The sequence below is a fragment of the Coenobita brevimanus genome, chromosome 38, assembly GCF_032717465.1.
Source record: "Coenobita brevimanus isolate Jiangsu-jjx chromosome 38, ASM3271746v2, whole genome shotgun sequence".
Lineage (NCBI taxonomy): Eukaryota > Metazoa > Arthropoda > Malacostraca > Decapoda > Coenobitidae > Coenobita > Coenobita brevimanus.
In genome coordinates, this window is record NC_136991.1 from 223,184 (window position 1) to 249,980 (window position 26,797).

Consider the following 26,797-nt stretch of genomic DNA (forward strand, 5'->3'; position numbering starts at 1 on the left):
AATGAGGTACAACATTACTGCCATCAGTATAATGTACATCTATTTACAGCCAAACACCTTAATCCTGAAGGAGGTGGACATAAACATTCTGCCTCCATGCCATCCTTTCCTCTGCCATCAGACCGCTCTCCCTCCAACTCACACCATCTTCATTCATTTGTATTTCCACTCAATCCTTCCATCTCATTCTTACTCATTCTCTCTCTCCCTCTCTCCTCCTCCCACCAACTTACAGCACCCTCATTCATATACTGTATCTCTCTCACTGCTTCTCCCTCTCCATCTCCACTTCACGCATATGCTCCCCTAGTCAATCTCTCATTCACCATTCTCTCCACGTCATGAATCACCTTAAGGTACTGTACTAACACTTTTCAGCACATCCACAGCAAAGCCACAGAGCTCCTTCAACTTCCTCATTTGTCTGTCTGTCTCTCCAGGTAAAAAATGCTCCTTCACTTCACTTCATTCCCATATAGTCTCCCATAGTCCTTTCACGTTAACCTAGCACAGATTTTCATTCTTTTGCAGCTTAATTCACATTGTTCAGCCATTGAAGAATACAGTATGCCCTTGTTATAACAGACTAATTGGGGGGAAGCCTGATATGATAAAGCCAACAGTCCCTCATATCTGATGGTCGCAGTCTGAGGTGGGATTTGAAGCACATGTTTGAAAATAAATGAGTACAATAGCATATTCTACTACCAGAAGAGAAAACTATACCCATTTTACATTAATATGGCCCATTATTTCACCCATTTGGCAGCCCAATTCACAACCTTGTTCTAGCACTTCTTCATGACTAGTACACTGTCATTATAGTCTGTGATTACAGCTCAGCAGCTACAATGGGGAATGTGCAATGACAGTGTTCGTGCGCCTGGAGAAATGCCAGATGTCACCAGTATTTTAATTTTTCAGATGGAAGAAAAAATCACGTCGGGCAATAAATAATTTCATGTGTACTAAATGCTTTCAACTCTCCAACTCAAATTCTTCTCACTCCTTCTGGCACCTTGCCATAAACCCTTCTAACAACTTTTCCTCACCATCTTTCCCTCCTCTTTTCTACTCTGATGGTTCTGTAGCTATGTCTTCTACTGATAAAGCAGATCTCTTTGCTCAGACTTTCTCCTCTAATTCCACCTTAGACAATTCTGGTGCTGTTCCTGCATCACTTCCCCCCTCTGACTTCCTCATGGCTGACATTAAAATTTCTTCAGCTGATGTATTTTCTGCCATCACAGGCCTCAATACTAACAAGGCATATGGCCCTGATGGAGTCCCCCCTGTTGTTCTCAAGAACTGTGCTTCTGTGCTTACACCCTGCCTAGGAAAACTCTTTTGCCTTTGTCTATCAATTTGTACCTTTCCTTCTTGCTGGAAGTTTGCTCTCATTCAGCCAGTCCCAAAGAAGGGTGACCATTCACAACCCTCTGACTATTGCCCAATTGCTTCAACGTCATGTATCTCAAAAGTTTTCGAGTCAGTTCTTTATAGAAAAATTTTAAAGCATCTTTCCTATCACAACCTTCTTTCTGATCATTAGTCTGCATTCCGTCAGGGACGCTCCACTGGCAATCTTCTCACCTACCTTTCAGACTCCTGGTCATTCTCCTTTCAGGACTTTGGCGAAAGCTTTGCCATTGCACTTGACATCTCAAAGGCTTTCGATCAAATCGGGCATAAATCTTTAATTTCCAAACTGTCCTCTTACAGTTTCTATCCTTCTATCTGTGCCTTCATCTATAGCTTCCATTCTGGTCATTCTATAGCCGCTGTTCTAGACGGCCATTGTTCTTCTCCTAGATCTATCAACAGTGGTGTTCCTTAGGGCTCTGTCCTATCACCAAATCTCTTTCTCTTATTCATCAATGACCTTCTAAGCTGTACGTCTAACACTATCCACTCATACGCTGATGGGTCCACCTTTCACCTTTCCATTCGGTTCCCACAACATCCATCTCAGCAGTTACTTCAGCAAACACAGGATGAGGCTATGGCACACCTAATGTCTGACTTGGCTCATATCTCTGACTGGGGTAAAAATAATCTTGTTGTTTTTAATGCATCAAAGACTCAGTTCTTACACTTATCAACCCGACAAAAGCTTCCACAGGAGTACCCACTAATGTTTAATAATATTCAGCTTAATCCTGCATCATCCTTGAACATGCTTGAGGTTTCATTCACTCAGGACTTATCTTGGAATGATCATATTACATCTCTTGTAAAATCTGCTTCCAAGAGATTAATTGTGCTAAGCTGACTCCATTCCTTCTTTATCCCTGTACAATTGTTGACTCTATACACAGGTTTTACCCACCCGTGTGGAGTACAACTCGCATGTGTGGGGAGGTTCCCCATATACAGCTCTTCTCAACAGGGTGGAGTCAGAGGCTTTTCGTCTCACTAACTCTCCTCCACTTACTGGCTCCCTTCAATCTCTGTCTCTTCGCTGCACTGTTGCATCTTTACCTCTTTTCTATCGCTACTTCAATGGTCACTGCTCCTCTGAAATGTCTGCTTGCATTCCTCCACCCCTACGACAGGCGCATAGCACCCGTCTAGCAGCAAACTCTCATCCCTTTTCTGTCCAGCTCTCTAATGCAAGAGTTGACCGTTAATCCCAGTCCTTCATCTATGCAACAGGTCAACTCTGAAACTGTCTTCCTCTTTCTGTGTTTCCTGCTTCCTATGATCTCCAGTCTTTCAATCACGGTGTGTCCAGGCATCTCGAAATGATCGGATCTTGAATTTGGCTCTCTCTTGTATTTTGTTTTTCTCTTGGAAGGAACAGTTATTGTGGGCTCGTGGCCTTTGGTTTCTTCTTCTTAGCATTAAAAAAAAAAAAAAAAAAAAAAAAAAAAAAATAGTCCTTTTTCATGCATCTTACTTATTGTAAAAATACATAAATATTCTGTTTCTTCTCTTTAAAACAGTACTATGTCAATGCAGCATGAACAAAAGTACAACAAATATATTCCACAACGGTTGCAGCCTGGTTTATGCATGCAGAGAAATATATATGTATATCTTTATCCAATAAGAGAAATTAGTTATAATTTATAGTAACAAATTAAACTCTCTGTGAGTAAGAATAAAACTTGATTCATTTCAAGAAAGCATGTCGATATTTATATGTTGCCTCTGGTAAAACAAGTTTTCCAAGGAAACCGAAACAGCCGTCTGTCTTCACTGACTGATCTACTCAATCATCGTGCTTGCTTCATACGTCTGGCAGTGCTAGGCTTTGATACGCCCTAACATTTTATAATCTAATAAAAATTAAACTATGGACAGACCACATGTGCCATTTTTTGTAAAAGTCAGATTATATACAAATGTCAATATTCATACGCCTTTTTTACTTCTTACAGTTCAAAAACCATCTCTTTGGCAAATATTGTACTAATCATCTTGAGGAAGACTGTACAAATATATTATTTTATCGGTTATATCTTGGGTTAAGTAGCATAAGTAAGAGTTATTTGCATTTTTAAAATATACTTGCTTAACCAATATCGTAACTATCGATCAGAAAAATAACACTGAAATTTAACTAAGACCCCCTTAGACCAGTGAAATGAAAACGAGACATAGTTTCTGGTGGTGTCTGGCAGATTTTCCTCTTTGCGCAAACGTTCCCATTTCAGGCCAGGTTGGAGTAGGGAAGGTAAGAAACACATGTATAGAAACCCAATGTGTCTCACTGAATGGACATCATTCGTTATTGCTGACGGAAGCCCAGTAGCCTCCATGGTGTCTGTTAAGTCCGATATCAGGTCTTTCAACTTCCGTTAATGTGAATGTACAGGTTAAAAATAAATGCTAATAATATTTTTTCACCTTGCACTATACAGTAATATACCATGTCTTTATACAGTTTCATTGCGATGTTGTGTATGCTCTACATCGATTCAGTATTTATTTTTTCAGTTGAACGATGATACTTGAGGCTGATATATTACCAATGAGTTCCTACATATTTTGTGATATTTATCCACATTCCTAAAAAGAAATATCATAGATACCATAATTTAAAAGTCTTACCATAAGGGTCCCTTAGGGGAGGTGAGGCACTGTGAGGGGAGAGTCTGTCTCTCTGTGTTTTGAAATCTGGGAAGCAGGATCACAGCTTCCTGCCTGGAGCTTCCTTCTAGCCTCATTATGAGTTATTGTACCGACTTCTATTCCCCTAAAGGATATTTTGCATGTATTGTGCCTTTGTTAGTAATGTTTTGAAAGTGAAATCTGCCCTGGAAATTGTTAGATATGAGAAGAGTACAGAGCAGCTGTGTGTGAGGAGAGGCAGAAACAGCTGTTGACAGCAGTTTAACGCCCTGGGATAAGGCCAGCCAGTCACGTACACCACCGTGATACTAAAAACTGTTTAGTAATTATGAAATAAGGTGACAAATTCTAAATCTATGCTGCATCACCCTGACACCTAGGGGTTAGGGTGGTCAGAGGGCAACTGCATTATCTAATTCCTTTTTCCTATGAAAAGTTTTATTTTTTCACATTAAAGTATCATACTTTTATCTTATTACAGTACTTTGCTTGAAACTACCTGAAAGTTCTAACACTTTCAGGGTAGCAAGTCTTGCAGCAGGTCTTGGTGGAAGTCTTGTAGCTTGTCTTGATGCAAGTCTTGGAGCAAATCTTGGTGGAAGTCCTGATATAAGTCTGGGAGTGGACTTCAACCAAGTTCTGGCAGAGTATTTTATTTCTGACACTGGGTCCAGCATGGCAATTGTCTGGTTGTCAGGACTCCATATTATAATTACAAATCATAACAGATAGATAGATAAATAGATAGATAAACAGACAGATAGAAGCAGCAAGTCAGATGATGAGACGGTATTGTGTCTGCGAGAATCGAGCAATGCTAAACATGCTTACACACTCTAACTCAAGGAATGCTTTATAGGCACACAACAGCACCTAGTGACCATACACACACATACACACATACTCACACACAGGCTTCTAGTACATTCCAACAACAGTGTAACACACGTGACACGACCCCTGCTACACCAGAATTTAGGAAGCAGAGCTCAGAAGGAGGCTAGCTACAGAACCGATAGGTAGTGGAGAGAGTGAACAAGAAGAGGGGTCCAATTAGACTTACTTAGTATATTAAGTCTCTGTAAGACATACCCTGCTCAACCTGGATTTTCTCTGAAGATAATAAATTAAGATCAACTCCCTGTATTCATCTTTAACTCCTACTACAAGAATCGAGAGTCACATTTGGTGGCAGCAAACGTATGGACCTCGTCTATGAATCTACAGTGAATTTCTACAAAAGCAGGCGAGACTCTACAAGATTAGCTTCAGTTCTACAGTGAATTCCTACAGTGTTCAAGTTTTGCCCTGAGATGGAACAAGTCCAATCTCCCTGTTGCCATCAAGCATGTGTGGAGAAGATGTACATAAATAAAGGACCAACTTCTACGGTCATGTGTTTTGTTGACCTCCAACATGACCCTACTCTCCTTCTCAGAAAACACAGTTGAAATTTTCAGAAGCCAAGAATCGCAGATCAGTAAATTGAAGGGTCAAGGCTACCACGCATATCATTATCCTTCATCAAGTTATAGGGTGGACACCCCTTTATATCAGGTCTCTTTATTATTTAGTTTTGAAATGTATTAATAATAACAGTTCCTCAAATATTTCATATATTCACAAGCTTTAATTTAAATTTACTGGTCGCTTATTATTTGTAAGTTTAAGTGGTTTGGTTATTTTTACATCAGTACATGAGGGTCTACTGTACTACAGCACTTCATCCTTTCCAGAGTATTTCTTCATGACTAACAACATATTATAGTGTTAATCTATTGATACAAACTGACATTCAAGATGGAGAGAGTAATTTCAGGCCAAGTTAATACAAAAAGGGTATTGTCAATCTCTCATTCTCCGCCTCTCCACAAATTACCTTGTACTGGCTGTTATAGGTCCAATCTGGGCACCAAGTTTCTCCAGGGCTTGTTTAAGTTGCGTATCAGTCATGTGAGGGATGTCTTCTACGCGCACCTTTACCTCAGTCATCATCCTTGTACTTCAACACTTAACTCAGGCTGCATCTGTAATTTATTAATTAATTAATAATAATAAAAAAAAAAAGTTCAAAAATACAATGTTAGGAAAAAAACTGTTACTAATTATAAAAAAATAACCTTAACCAGTGTAGCTATGATACTAAGTTGCAAAAACAACTAGCAGCTGCAGAGGGATGCCTTCACACTAGCACTGTTATAACAGGGAAACCTGGTTAAACAAATGACCGAATCCTTCTCTAGCCCCTGAAAGGAGGATGGTGGATTGCATGGGAAGGGCAATTTCAGCTTGCAGTCCAAAAAGTTCACATCCAGATGAGCCTGGGACCAAAATAAATATGGGATTTAGTTTTCTGTACTGCAGCACAACAGCTACAGTACAGTGTATTCAGTGGTTGATACTAACACTTCTATATAATGCAGGGTATTTATTAAGCCCCAGGGTTCCGTGTGCCTCTCAAAAGGCATCTGGCAGCATGAAGTGTGCCTTCCAGAGCCTCAACTAATTTCTCACATTTTCTTATGGCACAAAGCGTGTTTTCATGTCAAATGGGTGTTCATTCATTAGGTGCCCTGACATGGATATTTCCACCTGCTAAATTGTTAGCCTACTCGGCCAATACATGATCCTATGATCAAAGACAAGTCTTCAACTCATTACTACACTCTTGTGCTTCTGAACTGAGACGTGTCCCAGATATCCTGACTCCCTCACCTTCCAGAAAAACAAGAATCACAACTGAAAAACATGGGCTGGAGACAAAAATTTACACCTCACAATGGATGTGCTTTTCCCCTCTGATCAAGCCTAATATATGCTATCAAAACATGGATACTGTATAAAGAGGAAAGCTAAAGATAGCTATATTTTTAACAAGACCTACCATAGTTTAAGGTTTTGGCATGGTGTTCAAAGATATCTCAGATACAGACAAGAACAATTATTGGTATCCCCAGCAACCAAAACAAAAGAACCTGTAATGTCTATCATCTTCCACTGGCCACCAAGATCCCACAGTGAACTCTCCCTCAGTATCACCTGGTTATAGAGCTCATTTCACCTTCAGAGTATAAAGATTATTCACTGGCCCATGGCCTCTTCTGCTGATTATTGTCCTTCAGTATACATAAAATACATATACAGTACACCCTCGGCATAGCAAACTAATTGGTATTGGTCTCTGGATGTTGAAGCCGATAGTTCATTAAAGCTAAACACCATGCTGTTTGGTAATTTCCCCAGCATTGTGGCTTTTACCGAACAAAGATTGTTAAAAACTGAGCATCGTTTGACTGTACGCTTGTACACAATAACATACAGCTACGACTAAATGGCTCTTTTTCTCAATAAATGTTCTATTTACTAGCTTTATGTGTTTATTCTTATCGTTCAGAAAGTTATTGCAAATAAAGATTGCAAGTAGGCTTTGGGTAAATCTATGTGTCGTCAGTCTTGAGCCCCTTGTTGTTTATTATGGTACTTGAAGCTCTCTCACCTGACTTCAGAAATGGACTCCTGTGGAAGGTGTTGTATGGTGATGATTTGGTGTTGATTGCAGAAAATGAAACGAAGGCACGAGGAAAGATTTAGGAAATAGAGAGATGATATGAAGCACAAGGGCTTAAGAGTATATGCAGATACAACAAAAGTGATGGTCTCTAGGGCTGAGGGGAGTACTGTACTGTCAAAGAAGAAGAGGAGTGGCCATGTGCGATTTGTCACAAGGGCATGGGATGCAATTCCATCTTGTGCACTGTCTGCGAGAAGTGGGTGCATAAGGGATGTAATGGTATTAAAGGTAGACTGTGAGATAATGCCGATTTCACATGTGCAGTCTGTCGGGAACAGCATGAAGAATTTGCCAGGAATGAGAAGATTAAACCTGCTGGTGAGTTTTTTGAGTGTGTGGAAGAGTTTTGCTATTTGGAAGACATGTTATGTGCTGGAAGTGGGGCTGGAGCTAGCTCTGTGGCTAGAGTGAAGAGTGGCTGGAAGAAGTTCAGGGAGCTGTTGCCTCTCCTGACACTGAGAGGGCTCTCCCTTCGTGCTAAGGAATCTTTGTATGTGGCATGTGTTAAGAGTGTAATGCTGTATGGTAGTGAAAGTTGGGCAGTAAAGAAAGAGAATATTTGCAGGCTCAAACATACAGAAATGGCTGATTAGGTGGATGTGCAGTGCATCCCTGGGTGTGAGGTCTGGGGGAGCTAGGTTTACAATGGATGAGTTGAGAGGTTGGATGGAACTGGAGTATATTGGTGTTGTGATGAGGCAGGGTAGATTGAGATGGTCTGGGCATGCAGAAAGGATGGTGGATGATAATTGAAGGCAGAAAACGAAAAGTGTTAATGTTGGGGATAGGGCAGCATGAGGTAAACCAAAAAAGACCTGGAATGAGGTCACTGAGTGCAACCTCACGGATAAGGGACTAAATAGGGAAGCTGCCAGAGACCGAGCAGCATAGAGAGTACCCATTAGGTGACCAAGGCTGATGTATGCATGCACACTGAAGCCTTCAAAAATGAAACAAAATGTTTGTCATGCCACGCTGGTCAGTGTTTCCTGTGTGTCCATTCTTTTACTGATCAAGATTCGTTATGTGATCATAACATTTGGTCAGCTCAAGGTGGCCGTTAAGACCGAAATTCATTAAAGGAGAGTTCGGTATATCGAGGGTGTACTGTAGAGTACTGGTATTTAGAGGGGAGGAGGTAATACTGAAATGCAGAAGAGACAGGATGACTGATTCTAACTAACCTTAAACGAGATGGAGCCAGACCTATAATGTAAATGGAATCCTCAAATTTATACTGGAAAACTTGCGGGTAGTATGCTATGGGCAAAGGAACAGGACTGCTGGAGAGAGAGCGACAAGAGATACGCTATTACTGTAGCTGAGTAACCCCAATCTGTTAGGTCAAACAGATCCATCAACCACGAGCAAGCAACTGCCCCTGCAGGACCATCCTGTGCAGTGAACCGTCATTCCCTTGCAGCAGGCAGCACCTTGCCACAGCAAGCTGCAGGAAAGAGTGTGCAAAATTGGTTTCCATGTGGATGCTGCATTTGCATATCCAACTCTGGTAGGTTAAACATCACCTGGTAATTTTGTTATATGGTTACCATCCAGCACTGTAAATGGTTTCCTGGGTAACAAGAAACTACAGTATTAGGCTTGTCACTCAGTGCAGAGTTACTTTAGGCAGAAAGAAAAGTAATAAAAACTGACAGGATGGACGTGAAAAAATAGGAAGGGAGGACGGCTGAAACAGAAAGTGAATGATGAAGGTGAAGAAGGAAATAGGGAGCACTACATCAAGTGAGTAGATGATGGTCACCACCACCTACCATCACAACAGACATGTGAAGACATAAACTGCCTCCAGATATTTATCATGGTTATCCACTGCTGACAGGTAGCTATGAGGCAGGAAGCTGTTAATAAGAGACAGTACTACATATACTGGTTTATTACAACTAACAGCCATATTCTGCATGGTAGCAGAGACTTTGAAGCACCTCTTAATTAGTTTTTTTTTTTTTTTTTTTTGCACTTCAACAATCTCTTGTATGTTACTTACATTATTTTAATACTCTACTGATATAGTTTGCATCAGTACTGTCAACTGCAGTGAATTTAGTTGCTTTTTTTTTTTCTGCTTTTGTGTTATGGTCTAAGACAGATACAATCATCTTCCCTATAATACGCTATCGCATAACATGGATTTGTACTTACATAGCCACCTATTGTGTGACCAAAAAATATATACCGCAGTGACCTACAGTGTGACCAGAAAATATAAACCGCAGTCAAAAACAGATATACCGCAGGAAGCCGTCAGACGTTGGAGCTTAGACGGCCCGCCAAAAGTCAAATGTAACACGTGATAATGTCAGGCAAGTGGTGCACTATGATTGGCTGCATGATGTCACATCCATATGTACCCCCATAGGCTGCTGCAGGTGTCCTCCATTGTTTTTTGGTGGTCTCTCGCCTCGTGCTCGTGTCTAAGGTAGCTACTCCCGTGGTATGGAGCATTATTACATCTCTCAGAGTCAGTCAGGTTAGTGACCTAAACTTATTTTATTAATGTCTAGAAACCTATCTTATGTGTTTTTAATAGTTTCCTGTGTATGAGTTTTTTTTTCCTTTTTTTTTTGCAAGGAAGAAGGAACCAAAGGCCAGGAGCCTGCAAACCATTCCTTCCAAGAAAAAAACAAAAACAATACAACAGAGAACCAAATTCAAGATACATTCATTTCAAGATGCCTGGACACACTGCATTTAAAAGACTGGAGATCACAGGAAGTAGGAAATACAGAGGGAGACAGTTCCAGAGTTGACTGTTGCATAAATGAAGGACTGGGAGTAACAGTTAAGTCTTGCGTTAGACAGTTGGACAGAAAATGAGATGAGAGTTTGTTCCTAGACTGGTGCTCCGCACCCGTCGTAGAGGTGGAGGGATGCAAGTAGACAGTTCAGAGGGGCAGTGACCATTGAAGCAGAGATAGAAAAGAGATAATGATACAACAGTGCAGCAAAGAGACAGAGGTTGAAGGCAGCATGCAAGAGGAGGAGAGTTAATGAGACAAAAAGCCTTTGACTTCACCTTGTTGAGAAGAGCTGTATTAGGGGAGACTCCCCACACATCAGAGTTGTACTCTACACAGGGGTGAATAAAATCCGTGTATAAAGTCAACAATTTTGCAGGGGTAAAGAAGATACGGAGTCGGCTTAGCACACCTAATCTCTTGGATGCAGATTTTACAAGAGATATAATATGATCTTTTCAATACAAATCCCGAGAGAATGACACCCGAAGTATGTTTAAGAATGAAGCAGGATTGAGCTGGACATTATTAAACCTCAGAGGGTACTCCTGTGGAAGATTTTGTCAGGTTGATAAATGTAAGAACTGAGTCTTTGATGCATTACAAACAAGATTACTTTTACCTCAGTCAAAGATATTAACCAAGTCAGACATTAGGTGTGCCATAGCCTCATCCCTTGTTTGTTCAAGTAACTGCTGAGATGGACGTTGCAGAAACCGAATGGAAAATTGAAGGATGAAATCGTCAGCGTATGAGTGGATAGGGTTAGATGTACGACTTAGAAGGTCACTGATGAATACGAGGAAGAGAGTTGGTGATAGGACAGACTCCTGAGGAACACCACTGTTGATAGATTTAGGAGAAGAACAATGACCGTCTACAACAGCAGCTGTAGAATGACCAAACAGGAAGCTATAAATGAAGGCACAGATAGAAAGATAGAAACTGTAAGAGTGCCGTTTGGAAATTAAAGATTTATGCCAGACTCAATCGAAAGCCATTGAGATGTCAAGTGCAATGGCAAAGCGTTTGCCAAAGTCCTGAAAGGAGGATGACCAGGAGTCTGAGAGGTAGGCAAGAAGGTTGTCAGTGGAGTGGCCCTGACAGAACCCATACTGACAATCAGGAAGAAGTTGTGATAGGAAACATGCTTTAAAACTTTTCTGTTAAGAAGAGACTCAAAAACTATTGAGACACAGGATGTTAAAGCAATTGGGCAACAGCCAGAGGGTTGGGAATGGTCACCCTTCTTTGGGACCGGCTGAATGAGGCAAACTTCCAGCAAGAAGGAAAGGTACAAGTTGACAGACAAAAGTGAAAGAGTTTACCCAGGCAGAGTGTATGCACAGTAATACAGTTTTGAAGACAACAGGAAGGTCCCCATCAGGCTCATATGCCTTACTATTAATGAGGACAGTGATGGCAGAAAATACATCAGTTGAAGAAATTTTAATGTCAGCCATGAGGAAGTCAGAGGGGGGAAGTGATGGAGGAACAGCATTGGAATCGTCTAAGGTAGAAATGGAGGAGAAAGTTTGGGCGAAGAGATCCCCTTTATCAGTAGAAGAAATAGCTACGGAGCCATCAGAGTAGAAAAGAGGAGGGAAGGATGATGAAGTAGAGTTGTTAGAAAGGTTTTGGTCAAGGTGCTAGAAGGAGTGGGAAGAATTCGAGTTGGAGAATTGAGAGCATTTAGTATGTATGAAATTATTTTTAGCAGAGCGAAGAACAGACTTAGCACGATGCCAGCAAGCAACATAAAAAAGATGTGATTCAGGGGTGGGTTGGTTCTGGTACCTTTTATAGGCCCTCTCCTTGTGTGGACAGCATTAGAACAAGCGCGATTAAACCAAGACTTTTTTGCATTAGTCAAAGAATATGAGAAAGGAATGTATGCTTCCATGCCCAAGAAAATAACCTCCGTAGTGAGCAAGGCACACTCAGATGACTCCCGGCCATGGAAGCAATAATAATTCTAAAGAAAATGAAAAAAAGTACTGCCTGAGGGCCTACCAATCAGCAGCTCCAAAGTGCCACAACTGACGTTTCTTTGGAGGGTCCACAGGCCATACTGGAGCAATAGGACGATTAAGGTAATAAGGTTGTGATCGGAGGAGCCCAACAGCAGGAAAGATTAACAGCATAAACAGAAGGATTAGTTGTATGGAAGTGGTCAAGTATGTTGGAACTTTCTCCAAGGTGGTCACGGATACGGATAGGGTGCTGTGCAAGTTGCACTAGGTCATTACGGATAGAAAAGATGTAGGCTTCTTCACCAGGTGGATCAGTGAAAGGAGAGGAGAGCCAACGTGGTGGTGAACATTGAAATCTCCTAGAATGGAGATTTCAGAGAAAGGAGAACTGGATAGGATGTGTTCCATCGTAGAAGTAAGACCGTCGAAGAATTTGTCATGGTCAGTTGAATTAGGGGATAAGTAAAGAGCACAGATATATTTAGTCAGAGAATGACAGGAAAGCTGAAGCCAGAGAGTAGAGAATTCCGAAGAATCAAGGTCAGGAACATGAAAGCAAGATAAGTCGTTGCGTACATATACACAACAGCCACCTTTGGCTTTGAAATGAGGAAGGAGGTGGCTGAATCGGTAGACAGGCGGCTTGCAGTCCTGATGGACCCATGTTCAAATCCTGGCTGGGGCAGGGGACAGTTTAAGGATTTGAATTTCATAAAAAAGCAGACTTTCCTGATCTACCAGATGACCCGCCGACATGTCGTAAAAATACTCCCGCTAATATCAATACACCAGTCCTGTATGAGACAGCCCTAGCATGTATTCAATATGGACAGTGAGTATAAGTGCCGAAGTGGTGACATGTGGAGGTGTAGGAGGACTACTGGGCCTTGGGATAGGCTACTGCCCCTGAGATATAGGCCCTGAAGCCTTTGCCCAGAGTCGGACACATAAAAAAATATATACAGTATATATATACAGTATAGAGAGAGAGAGAGAGAAAGTAGGAGGATACAGAGAAGGGTTTGTTATCAGTTGCCCCAGACAGCTGAGTCTCACTTAAGAAAAGAAGGTGAGGTTTAGAGGAGGAGAGGTGGTGCTCAACAGAGGAAATGTTAGACGAAAGGCCACAAATGTTGCAGCAATGAAGAAGTGAGTCAGACAGTGATTTAAGGCAACTTGTTGAGTTGTCAATGGGAGAGGGGAAGATAGTGGGGGCCTTTATGGTCCCCTTCCCCCCTGGGGACTCCGAGGCTTGGTTATTAGACGCCATTTTGGTTTAAATTTTGAACAGGAAATGTACTGTATAATGTGCATGTAGTTTGGTGTTGACGGTTAGAGAAACTTGTACTGGAGAGCATGCTGGCCTACTCTCCGTGTTACTGCAACACTGAAAAAGTACAGCAAAGAGGGACAAACAGGAAGCAGTCCCAAGAGCTGATGAAACAGGAGCTGCAGCCCTCCCTGTCATCAGCTTTCCATTCACCTTGGCAGCACTGCCCTGCTTGACTGGTGCCACAGTCTAGTCCCTGGCTGAGTGAATGTCAGTAGGGTGTTTTTTGGAGGGTTTAAGTGGGATTTGGGGACAAAAAGGGCAACTCTGGAAAATGTTCAGTCTAGGTTAACCCTTTATTATGGAAACATATGGAACATACAACGCTGAAAAGTATACCGCAGCTGGTTGTCAGTCTATAATAACCGCATTCTAGGAGGGCGGACTGTACAGTATTAAGTAAGCTATGGATGGCTGGTCCAGTAAGCTATACACCGTAACCAAAGAATAATGCACTTCATTATATGTCATCATCCATCCATCCATCCATCATCCAATCCTACATTGCCCCATGAGGAGCGTAGGAGCCCGGGGCTAGGCAGTTGGTCCCGACATTTAAGATGAGAGTGACCAGCCTCACTCATTCCTGTGTGGCATTACATGAGCAATCAACTCCAACCACCCCTTGGATATAAAACCTTCACCGGCTCAATCCGATTGGAGCACAATAATTACCCACTAAACCACCAGGCGCCATAATTTGGTTATATGGTTACCACCCAGCATAGTAAATAGTTTCCTGGTGTACGGGAAACCATTTGGCTTGTCACTCAGTGCAGAGTCACCCACAGGCTGAAGGAAGTGGAAAGAATAAAGGAAAGAAAGACAGAAGAGGGAGTGTAAAGTCACCCGTAGGTAGAAGGACAAGGAAAGAATGAAGGAAAGAAAGACAGAAGAGAATGGAAGGAAAGGGGTATTTATATTTAATATTACGGTATATATATTTTACAATGTAGTAAATACCATATAGGCCTAGGTGTACAAATTCACTCCCGGTTGCCTTAAAAAAAAAAAATAATAATAATACTAATAATAATAACCTATCTATCTATCTATCTATAGCCTAATGCCTAATCCCGCAAAGGGTGGCCGCAGACAAAACACCTCCAAGTCGCTCTGTCACCCACCATTTGACTACCCTCCCCCCAACTCACTCCCCCTTCCCTTATATACCTCTCAACTCCATCCCTCCACCTCATCCTCGGTCTTCCCCTCCCTCTTCCTCCCTCCACCTCACCTACATACACCCTCTTAGTCTTTTATTCTCCATTCTCTCCACATGTCCAGACCACCTCCGTGTATTGCTCCTAATCATCTCAACCACATCCACATCCACCCCATAACGTTTTTTCACTTCTTCATTCGTCAACCTGTCCCTCCATGTCACTCCACATGCTCCTCTCAAGTAGCTCATTTCCACTGCTCTCACTCTTGACTTGTTCCCCTCTTGCAAGGTCCATGCCTCACTTCCATACGTCAGAGTAGGGATCACAATACTATCATGCAGCGACTTCTTAACTTCCATACTCACCTCCCTATTTCTCGTCACTGCTTTCTGTGAACCAACAACCTTCCTTCCCTGCTGTACCCTTTCATGTACTTCATCCCCCAAGGTTCCATCCTTACTCATTACACTACCCAAGTACTTGAATGCACTAACACTCTCCATATCCTCACCATCCAACCTCACCGTGCATTCTGTGACTTCATTCCTCTCAAACACCATAACTTTACTCTTTGTTTACATTATCTTTCAGATTCCTCTTCCTACACACTGTCCCAAATTCATTCACCAAACCTTGCAACTCCCATTCATCTTCACTAAACAATACTGTATCATCAGCAAACAACAACACTGGAATCTTCCAAATCTAACCCTCATTCATTAGAGCCAGCCCCACATCCACTGCCCTACCTTGCACCTCCTTTACAACCCCATCAATGTATATATTAAACAGCCATGGAGACATCACACAACAATGTTTCAGTCCCACACTGAGATCAAAGAACTCACTCGGCTCACCATCCACTTGCACCGTAGCCCTAGCTCCCTCGTACATACTCTTCACAGCACTCAACAATTTCCCCTCCACTCCATATATTCTCAATACATTCCACATACCTTGTCGATCTATTCTGTCATAAGCTTTCTCCAAGTCCATGAAGGCAGCATACACTTTCTTTCCCTTCTCTAGATACTTCTCCACTAAACATCTTAGGACAAATATCTGATCTACACACCCTTTTCCCTTCCTAAATCCCCCTTGTTCTTCTCCAACTAGCTCCTCTGTTATATGCCTAACCCTATCAATGAGTATTCTACCACATATTTTCCCAGTCACACTAAGAAGGCAAATACCCCTATGGTTACCACGTACTTCTCTCTCCCCTTTTCCTTTGTATAAAGGAACAATTATAGTTGATTTCCAGTCCTCCGGAACCCTTCCCTCTTCCCAAGCCAATCTACATAACTTCCATATCCACCCCACTACAATCTCACCCCCATACCTCAGCATTTCACCACACACTCCATCAATTCCTGGGGTCTTTCCCATCTTGATCTTCATTGCTTCCACTATTTCCGTCCTACTGATCTCTTCCTCCCTCATCTCTCCTTCTCCCAGCCATTCTCTAACCACTTATACTCGCACTGCTCTCATTCTCTACATTCAACAAATCTTCAAAGTGCTCCTTCCATCTCCTCAATTTCTCTCTCTTCTCCACCAGCAATCTATTATTCCTATCCTCCACTTCCCTACTATTTCCCCTTTCACACTGCCTTACTTTCTTTACCTCCTTCCAAAACAATTTCTTACTCTCCCTCCACTTCACACTCAGATTCCTCCCAAATTCTTCATCCACTTTCTTCTTACTCTCCTTCACCAGTCTCTTCACCTCCCTTCTCCTACTCACATATACCTCTCTCTTCTCTCTCTCATCTTCTCCCCTACCTCTACTCACTAGCCATTCACCATATGCCTTCTTCTTTTGTTCCACAGCTCGTTTCATCTCATCATTCCACCATGCTGTCCCTTGCACACCCCTGCATCTCCTCCTCACTCCACAAACCAATTCACACGCTGTACCTATCTCTTCCATGAATATCTTACATACGTCTTCCACCCCTTCCATAATAAAATTATCATTAAATACCTCATGTAGGGAGGAGTAAAGTTGTGGTCTTTGAGAGAAATGAATGAACTGTGAGGCTGAATAGTGAGAAAATGGAAAATGTGTGTGCATTTCAGTACTTAGATAGTCCTATGAGTATGGATGGAAGTGCTGCACATGTATAGAGAAAGGGTACAACAGGGAAGAAAAGTTGTTGGTTCTTTGAAGGCAGTGATAAGGAATGGGGAAGTGAGCATGGAAGCAAAAAAGACATTGTATGACAGTACTGTGATATCAACTCTAACTATGGAAACAAAGCTTGGATTATGTTGGAAGTACAAAAATCAAAAGTGAGAACAGTGGAAATGAGTTACAGTATTTGTGAGGTGCATGTGCAGTTACGTGGAGAGACAGACTGACAAATGAGGAAGTGAAGGAGCATTGTGGTGTGGATGTGGATGTGGTAGAAAGCATTAGGAGAAATACACTGAGGTGGTTTGGCCACATGGAGAGGATGGAGAGTGAGAGACTAATAATGAGACTGTATGTTAGTGAGGTGGAGAGTGGGAGATGGAGGGGGAGACCGAAGATGAGATGGAGGGATGTAGTGGATAGGTATATGAAAGAGGGGTGTGTGAGCTTGGGGGAGGACAGCGAAATGATGGGGGACCAGGCGACATGAAGGTGATTCATTTGTGGCCGCCTTTTACGGGATTGAGGTGTCTGGCTATAGATAGAAATATCCATGCAGAAAATACAGATATTCCCACTTGTTCATTTTTATCTTCAACCTAACCATCAATGAGAATAGTTGCCTAGGTAATTACTTTTAGGTGCTCCTGATCCTCTTTGCTGCAAATAAAACAGTTTATGGAATTCTACAAGAAAGGATGCACTTAATATTAATTTTTTTCCTGATACTTAAACAACACTTAAAATTAAGATACTGCCATGGTAATATAAGAAAAACATCATGAATGAACCTATGTACACAGGTTTTGGCTTAGTTATATTGTATGCGAGATATCCAATGGTAAACTTTTTATTGTAAACGCCCTAATTTGCAATGAGTCCAAATTCAGCTCAGTTTACAATGGTAAGGAAATTCACCATCATTCATTGCCAGACGCCATGTATCCCAAACGGGGTGGCCAAGGGCTTAGAGTTAATTGTTTTACAGGGAGGGGCACTAATCCTCCACCAACCCCACTTGACACGTAGGGAGAACGTTATGCCAACAGCATCTGGTGTTCCCAGGCGGTCACCCATCCAAGTACTAACCAGACCCAACGTTGCTTAACTTCGCTGATCGGACGGGAAGCGGTGTACTCAACGTGGTAAGGAAATGCTTAGGTGTAATGTGTAAGATAAATCAATAGAATTAAGTGTTACAAAATCTCCAAAGCCACTTATACAGTAAAGTTAATGTGGAACATTATTGCAACAACAAGGTCAAGGATTTTGAGGCAGTTAATTATAGCTTTTCTGACTGTTAGAAACAGTGACAAGACAGTGATATATATGTGCCCATCTTCTCTGGGATAAAGGTGTTTGGCTATAGACAGGTTACACAGTTAAAAAGACATACAGACTGACTGCTAGAAGACAGATGCTATGACAAATATATTAGCTATATATAACAGCAACAGTACAGAAACAAACCAACAGTGTAAACAGCAGCTTGATCATAATAAATGTAAGTCAGATATATACCAGCAATGCCTCCTTTAGAAAGAAGAGCATGGCTCCTGTTGCAGCAACTGTGTGGGAAAGTATGTATTGATTAAAACAGAGTTGTCTGGCTGAATAAAGCTTTTCCCCTTTACGTACATTAAGTCCTCATTATCAGTCTTTTTTTTTTTTTCATTATTATTAAGTGGTATGTCCATCTATCCAATATCAGATACCTTAATCCCAGAGGGGTTGGCCACAACCAACTCACCTCAGTGTCATCCTGTCCTCTGCCCCCATGCTACCTTCCCTCCAACTCTCACCATTCTTCTTCATATATGGTACCTCTTCACCCCACCCCTCCACCTCATTTAATTACAGAAAAGGTATCAGCTAAGTCTGACTGGCCAGTTTCCCCTGAATTATAGTATCAGTTTTATGTCAGACACTGTGATACTTTTAGATACATCCCTGACTTATAATGAGGACTGCCTGTACACCTTGACAAAGCACCATAAGCTAACTGCTGCGATGACACTACACTTACATTGCTGCTGTGTGGGCGATGATGGGGATTCAATGCTGGAATGAATAAAACATATGATGGAAAATATCTACACAAAATACATTTTGGTAAATGTATGCTGAAAAATAAATACAGAAAAATACTGTACAGTGATCCCTTAGTTATTGCACATATTTGGTACCAAGCATGGCGCATGATAAAATTGTGCGATAATGAAAGCATAAAACCTATCGGATTTATCCTCACTGGTACCAGGCATCTCAAGTGCATGCCCAAATTTTCCCTTTTAAGATACAGCACAAGAATTTAGACCCATTAAATACATATCAGAACATATATAGTAAGTATCAGAAATACACAAGGACATGGTTAAGGCTAATAGAAAGTGATGAAAAGGGCACAATAAAGGAGAAACATGTATAATACCACAGGGAGACCTACAATCAGTTTGAGGTAAGAGGTTCTGAGGCTAGGGGGTGGAGTCAGTGGTCTCTACCACCTAGAATTAACTCCTTGAGTAGCGTTTAATCTTTGATTCCCTCAAAGCCATTACAAACTACTGATGAGAATGGCAGTGCTTTAGTGGACATTTGTGCCAGGAGGGGGCTGGTGATAGCCAATACCCTCTTCAGGCACAAAATGATCCAAAGGTATACATAGCGAGTGATGAAAAGGGTGGATGGTGAACTAAATGAAAGGAAGGCAATGACTGATTATGTGTGTGTGGATGAAAGGATGCGAAGATGTGTAATGGATGCAAGAGCATACAGAGGTTGGGGGAGTGGACTTTCTGACCACCACTTGGTGGTGGTCAGACTCAAAGTCCAAGTAAAATGGAGAAATAGAAGAAGGGAAGGACGAGAGGAAAAAGTAGATGTAAGGAGAGTGGAATGGTTACAAGAGGATGAGAAAAAGGCAGAATAAAAGAGAGAAGTGAAAGAACGATTGGGCAAATATGAATTGGAGAAGATGGGGGACATGGGACATGGAAAGTGTGTGCAAGGTATTCACAGGGGAAATATGTGCAGCATGTGAGATTGTGTGTGGGGTGAAGCGAAGACGAAAGGGGGTGCAAGGAACAGCATGGTGGAATGAAGAGGTGAGACAGGCTGTGGCACAAAAGAAGAAAGCATATAATGAATGGATGAGAAATAGGGGCATGGAAGAAGTTGAGAGACAGAAGAGAGAGTTATATGTAGAGAGGAAGAGAGAGGTGAAAAGATTAGTAAGAGAGGGTAAGAAGAGAGTGGATGAGGAATTTAAAAGGAATTTGAGTGTAAAGTGGAGGGACTGTATGAAAATGTTCTGGAAAGAGGTAAAGAGAGTCAGACAGGGTGGCAATGAAGTTAGTAGGGTAGTGAAAGATAAAAATGGTAGATACCTAGTTCACACGAGAGGAAAAGTGAGCAGATGGAGAGAACACTTTAATGAATTGTTGAACATAAAGAATGAAAGTAATGCGAGTATAAGTGGCTGGGGAATGGCTAGGAGAAGGAGGGAGGTGAGAAGAGAGGAAGAAATCAGTAGGATAGAAGTTGTGGAAGCACTGAAGAAAGTCAAAACGAGGAAAGCCCCAGGAATTGATGGAGTGTGTGGTAAAATGCTTCAAGCAAAGGGGAGCGATAGTAGCAGAATGGATGTGGAAGATGTGCAGATTGGCATGGGAGGAAGGTAAAATCCTGGATGATTGGAAGTCTGGTATAATTATTCCCTTGTACAAAGGAAAAGAGGAAAAAGAAGTGTGTGGTAACCATGGGGGAATTTGTCTTCTCAATGTAACAGGAAAAGTATACGGTAGAATACTTATTGACAGAGTTAGGGAAATAACAGAGGAATTAGTTGGAGAAGAACAAGGAGGCTTTAGGAAGGGAAGAGGTTGTGTAGATCAGATATTCATTCTTAGATATTTTAGTAGAAAAGTGTCTTGAGAAGGGAAAGACGTTGTATGAAGCCTTCATGGATTTGGAGAAAGCATATGACAGGGGTGGAATAGACAAGGATTGTGCAAAGTATTAAGAATATATGGAGTAAATGAGAAGTTGCTGAATGCTGTGAAGAGTATGTATGAGGGTGCTAAGGCTGCAGGGCATGTGGATAGTGAAGTGAGTGAGTTTTTCTATTTGAAGGTTGGGTTGAAACATGGATGTGTGATGTCTCCATGGTTGTTCAATCTGTATATGGATGGGGTTATAAAAGAGATACAAGGTAGGGCAGTGGATGTTGGAGTGGCCCTAATGAGAAAGGGCAGTGTTTGGAAACTCCCTCTAGTGTTGTTTGCAGGTGACACTGTGTTGTTAAGTGAAGATGAAGTGGAGCTGCAAGGCTTGGTAGATGAGTTTGGGAGAGTGTGTAAGAAACGGAATTTAAAGGTGAATGTAGGGAAGAGTAAAGTTATGGTCTTTGAAAGGGGTGAAGTCAGTGAATGTACAGTGAGGCTGGATGATGAGGAATGGAAAATGTGAGTACGTTTAAGGACTTGGGTAGTGTAATGAGTAAGGATGGAAGTTTGGAGGGTGAAGTGCTTGAAACGGTACAACAAGGTAGAAAGGTTGCTGGTTCCTTGAAGGCAGTGATAAGAAACAGGGAAGTGAGCATGGAAGTGAGAAAGTTACTATATGATAGTATTGTGATACCAACTCTGACGTATGGAAATGAAGCTTGGACGTTGTTGGAGAGACACAAGTCAAGAGTGAGGGCAGGAGAAATGAGTTATTTGAGAGGAGCCTGTGGAGTCACATGGAGAGACAGACTGACAAATGAGGATGTGAAGGAGCATTGTGGTGTGGATGTGGATGTGATAGTAAGCATTAGGAAAAACACACTGAGGTGGTTTGGCCATGTGGAGAGGATGAAGAGTGAGAGACTGATGAGGAGTGTATGTGAGTGAGGTGGAGGGGGAGAGAGGGAGGGGAAGGCTGAGGATGAGATGAAGGGATGGAGTGGAGAGGTATATGAGGGAGGGGGGTGTGAATTGGGAGCAGGGCAGTGAAATGGCGGGGGAAGGGTGACGTGGAGGCGATTTGTTTGTGGCCACCCTGCATAAAGGATTACGAAGTCTGGCAATATATAGATAGATAGATTTTGGTGAACACAGCAGAAGGGGTCTGGCAGTTCGGACTGCTTCTGGCTTTATCGGACTTCTTCTGACATGTAAGAATTTAGTCCGGTAGCTCCTCAATTCCAATAAAAGTGAATACCGGTCTACTGAAGTCCATTATATCGAGGTTTTACTGTATTTATAAATGATCACCCAGAGGGTAAAGTGCTTGAAAGGGTACAACTAGGAAGAAAGGTTGCTGGTTCCTTGAAAGCAGTGATAAGAAACAGGGAAGAGAGCATGGAAGTGAAAAAGTTACTACATGACAGTACTGTGATACCAACTCTAATATATGGAAGTGAAGCTTGGACCTTGTTGGAGGGACAGAAGTCAAGAGTGAGAGCAGTGGATATGAGTTATTTGAGAGGAGCCTGTGGAGTCACATGGAGAGACAGACTGACAAATGAAGATGTGAAAAAGTGCTGTGGTGTGGATGTGGATATGATAGCAAGTGTTAGGAGAAACACACTGAGGTGGTTTGGCCATGTGGAAAGGACGGAGAGTGAGAGACTGACGAGGAGGGTGTATGTAAGTGAGGTGGAGGAAGGGGGAGAGAGAGCGGTAGGTCAAGGATGGGATGGAGAGATGGAGTGGAGAGGTATATGAGAGAGGGGTGTGTGAGCTGGAAGCAGGGCAGTGGGGGACAGGGCGACATGGAGGGGATTTGTTTGTGGCCACTCCTTACAAGATTAAGGTGTCTGGCAATAGATAGAGAGAAAGATCACCCAGACTACACCGATCATGACAGTGAAATGTATCTGTATGCTGATGATACAAAGATATACAAGATTCTTCTGAAAAGGACTTACGAGTTGTTACTGATCATAAGCTGGCTTTCTCTGGCTATTTAGCAGAAAAAATAAACAAGGCAATGAAGATCGTACTGTAGGCACAAACAGGAGGACCTTCCTTTGCTTGGATAATGTTCAAATCTCTGTATGCAGCACTGGTGAGACCTCATCTTGAATATGCTAACCAGATCTGGAATTCACATCATGTGAAAGATATAGAAACAGTGGAGAGGGTTCAACGCAGGGCTACCAAACTGCTACCACAGATGAGAGATGCCACATGAGGAGAGACTAAGGATTCTAAATCTACCATTGTTAGCTTACAGGTCACATGAGGATTTAACTGAAACACACAAAATATTACATGGATGATATGGTGCAGACTGTTGTGACGGAGTGTTTCAGCTGGAGGAATATAACCCAACAAGAGGCCATTCAATGAAGTTTATATAAGACAAGAACAACAATGAATGTATGAAAATACTCACTCTCATGCAGAGTTGTAAACATGTGGTATGATTTACCAGACTATAGTGATATCAAAAAGAGTGGAAGAATTTGAGAGAAGGCTTGATAAATTTTGGGAAGGAGCAAAAATTTAATTACAGTATACAGCAAAAATAACGTCTACCTCACATAGCTACCACCAAAAAAGTTGCCAAGATATAGAGCTAGGAGGTAGGTGGTGGCAACCATCATCCACTCACTTAATGTAGTGCTACCCCTTCTCCTTTCACCTTTATCACTTTCTCTGTTTCTGCCCTCTCTTTATATTTCTCCCATCTTTCATTTCACTTTTTATTACTGTATTCTTCTTTCCTCTTCAGGTGGCTTAACACTGAATGACAAGCCAAATGAATATCCTGTAAACCAAGAAATTATTTACGGTGCTGGGAGGTAACCATATAACCAACCCATATGTGTTCCCTATGTGTGAGCAGGTGGGTTGGCAGAGGGTTTGTGTTCCTTTCCATCAAACAACTAAATCAAAGGCAAATGACCACCCCTTAAGGGATTATAGAGTCTGGCTACAGACAGACAGACTGACAGATATAGAGCTGGAGTCACAAGCTCAGTAACGAGCCTTGTCCAGTAACATGACTGTAAGACTGTTATCTCCCTCTGTTATGGCATCTACAGTACATTAAAATAACGTTAAGTAGGTCTGGTTAGGTTAAGTCAGATTATCTGCCCATTATGACATCTATGTTAATACAATATTGTTTCGTCAGGTTTGGTTAGGGTAGGTTATGTACAGTTACAGTATGTCAGTTTCAGTTTCTTGCTGATTATTCCACAGGACAAAACCAGTTTAGAGTTAACAAAGTAATCATCCAAGCAGTCTACCTTGAACTGAATATAAGCCACGGGTTCTCAAGTGATCAGGGCAGCTTAACTCTAGTAGTACATCTATTTGTTCAATCTGTGTACACTGAACCAATTCAAGTATTCTCAAACTGCCAAGGTAACCACTGTTCCAGACTGTCAGGCTTAACACCTTGGACCACAAGGCATACAAGCACTCACCAACATATCAAACTACCGCTACTCACACAACATAATACCCAACATCTGGAAGCATGGCACTATCATCACTATCCCCAAACCCAACAAAGATCCCACGTTACTTTCCTCACACCGCCCAATCACACTCCTCAGCACCCCCTCCAAAGTCACTGAACGGCTGGTATTACAACTAGTTACACCTAACACCCCCTAGTCTCATCACAACATGGTTTTAGGCCACTACACTCCACAAACACTCTTCTTACAGACCTTACACAGAGAGATTTTTGATGGCATGAATTCAGCTAGGCCATCACACAGAACACTCCTAGTCACACTAGGCATTAGCAAAGCATTAGATGCCATCCCCCGCCACAACCTCACAAACAAAATATTCAACACATACATGCACAATAACACAAAAAGATGGCTGGCAAACTGTGGCAAATGCGCACATGTAACATTTGTCGGTCAATCTTCAAACATCAGAAACTTCACAAATGGCGTCCCCCCAAGGATCTGTTTTGTCCCCTGCTCTCTTTAACCTATACATGCATGACATACCCACACCCCACACACCACAAATACATATACTGTAGCTTCCTATGTGGAAAACATAACACTTACATGTATATACACACCAAAACTCAAACACAGCTGCACACATCCTCCAACCTTACCTGAACACACTACACGAATGGTTCACCACAACAGGCGCAAAATAGTTCCAGCCAAATCTACAGTGACCCTTCTCACAAGCTGGACAGCAGAACACAGTCACATTCCACACCTCACCATAAACAACACTCCCCTACCACACACACACACACAAAATCCTTGGTGTAACATACATCAATGTCATTTAAACAACACATCACAAACATTAAAGATAAAGTAACACCAAGACTCAGTGCCTTGAGGTCACTTGCCAATACAACATTTGGACAAAACAAAGAAACAACCACCACAATATACAAACAATATATACGTTCAGTGATGAATTACGCAAGCCCTGTTTGGGCTTCTAACCTCACTGAAACACACTACAACACTCTACAGACCATACAGAACAAGGCCCTAAGAATAATCACAGGCTGCACAGCTACTACACCCACAGACCACCTACACCAAGAAATCACAGGCTGCACAGCTACTACACCCACAGACCACCTACACCAAGAAACCAAAGTCCCAAAAGTCAAGGATCATCTAGACATGAGAGGCACCCAAATTCTCACCGCAACCTCCACAAACCCACACCATCCACTACACTATATGGCAGCACATCCACACACACCAAGGAACATCAAAACAACACCCAGCACACGGTATCATACACACATATTGCCATCTCTCCCCTCTCGCCCGCCTCAAACCAGCTTCCAGAAGCACATAGAAACTAAAATCAATCGCCGCTCCAGTCAGTCACTCAAAGACAACACACAGTTGTATGCACGGCATGAAGACAGGGTCCACCTGGCCATGCTGAGATGTGGGCATCATCCAGCCCTCTTGAGCTATCAGATGAGGCTGGATGACTCCATTGCCGAAGCTTGTCCAGGATGTAACACTGCACCCTATACTATTAAGCACATTAAGGAAGACTGCATTGCACACAATCGCCTGCACCAACAACACAACATACACTCCATGAGAGCTCTGCGGGAAAGACCAGTCTCGGCCGTGGCCTTCCTTAGGGACTCTGGGCTGTTCGGCCAGATTGCCTAGGGAACAACTACAGTACTACTACTACTACTACTCTCAGGCTAAACTCAAAGAGTGGTCTGATGTGGGATTTTTATAAGGTCACCGTGAATTCTTTAGATCAGCAGAGGGTGGAGGTGCCTCAGCTTCTGAACACGTTAGTGAATCAGGCTCCTGTGGTCTATAGACCTATCAATAAAATCCACACGGTTGCTACTGACCTATATAGATCCCACTGCCCGCCTCCATTTCCACCTGTACCATGTATTTATCATACCTTTCCTTATAACTTTGCAAGTTTGAAATTTGAAAGCTGACAGACACTGTGAGAATTCTCTTCATATCATCAAACCACTGGTAAATTTGGCTCTCTCTTGTATATTGTTTTTCTCTTGGAAAGAACAGTTATGTGGGCTCGTTGCCTTTGGTTCCTTCTTCCTCAAAAAAAAAAAAAAAAAACTCAGGTTTTGCAGATAACTATATGATCTATCTATCTATCGCCAGATGCCATAATCCCGTACGGGGTGGCCATTTGACTCTGAGCTATTTGTTTTAGAGGGAGGAGCACTAACCCTCAACCAACCCACCTGTTGACACATAGGGAGCACATATGGTTTGGTTATATGGTTACCACCCAGCATTGTAAATGGTTTCCTGACTTACAGGAAACCATTTGGCTTG

At 42.1% G+C, this 26,797-nt stretch overlaps 1 protein-coding gene and 1 pseudogene across 1 annotated transcript in view; both read right to left on the reverse strand.

Annotated features, from left to right (window-relative positions):
- Ankle2 (ankyrin repeat and LEM domain-containing protein 2) overlaps positions 1–6,091 on the reverse strand; it is an 82,711-nt gene extending 76,620 nt beyond the window's left edge. The window contains exon 1 of the mRNA XM_080269875.1: positions 5,957–6,091. Within this exon, the coding sequence (XP_080126001.1) occupies positions 5,957–6,072 (116 nt within the window). The 5' untranslated portion in view covers positions 6,073–6,091. The remainder of the gene's footprint in view (positions 1–5,956) is intronic.
- Positions 6,092–18,053: 11,962 nt separating this feature from the next.
- LOC145396612 (5S ribosomal RNA) lies at positions 18,054–18,170 on the reverse strand (annotated as a pseudogene).
- Positions 18,171–26,797: the final 8,627 nt, after the last annotated feature.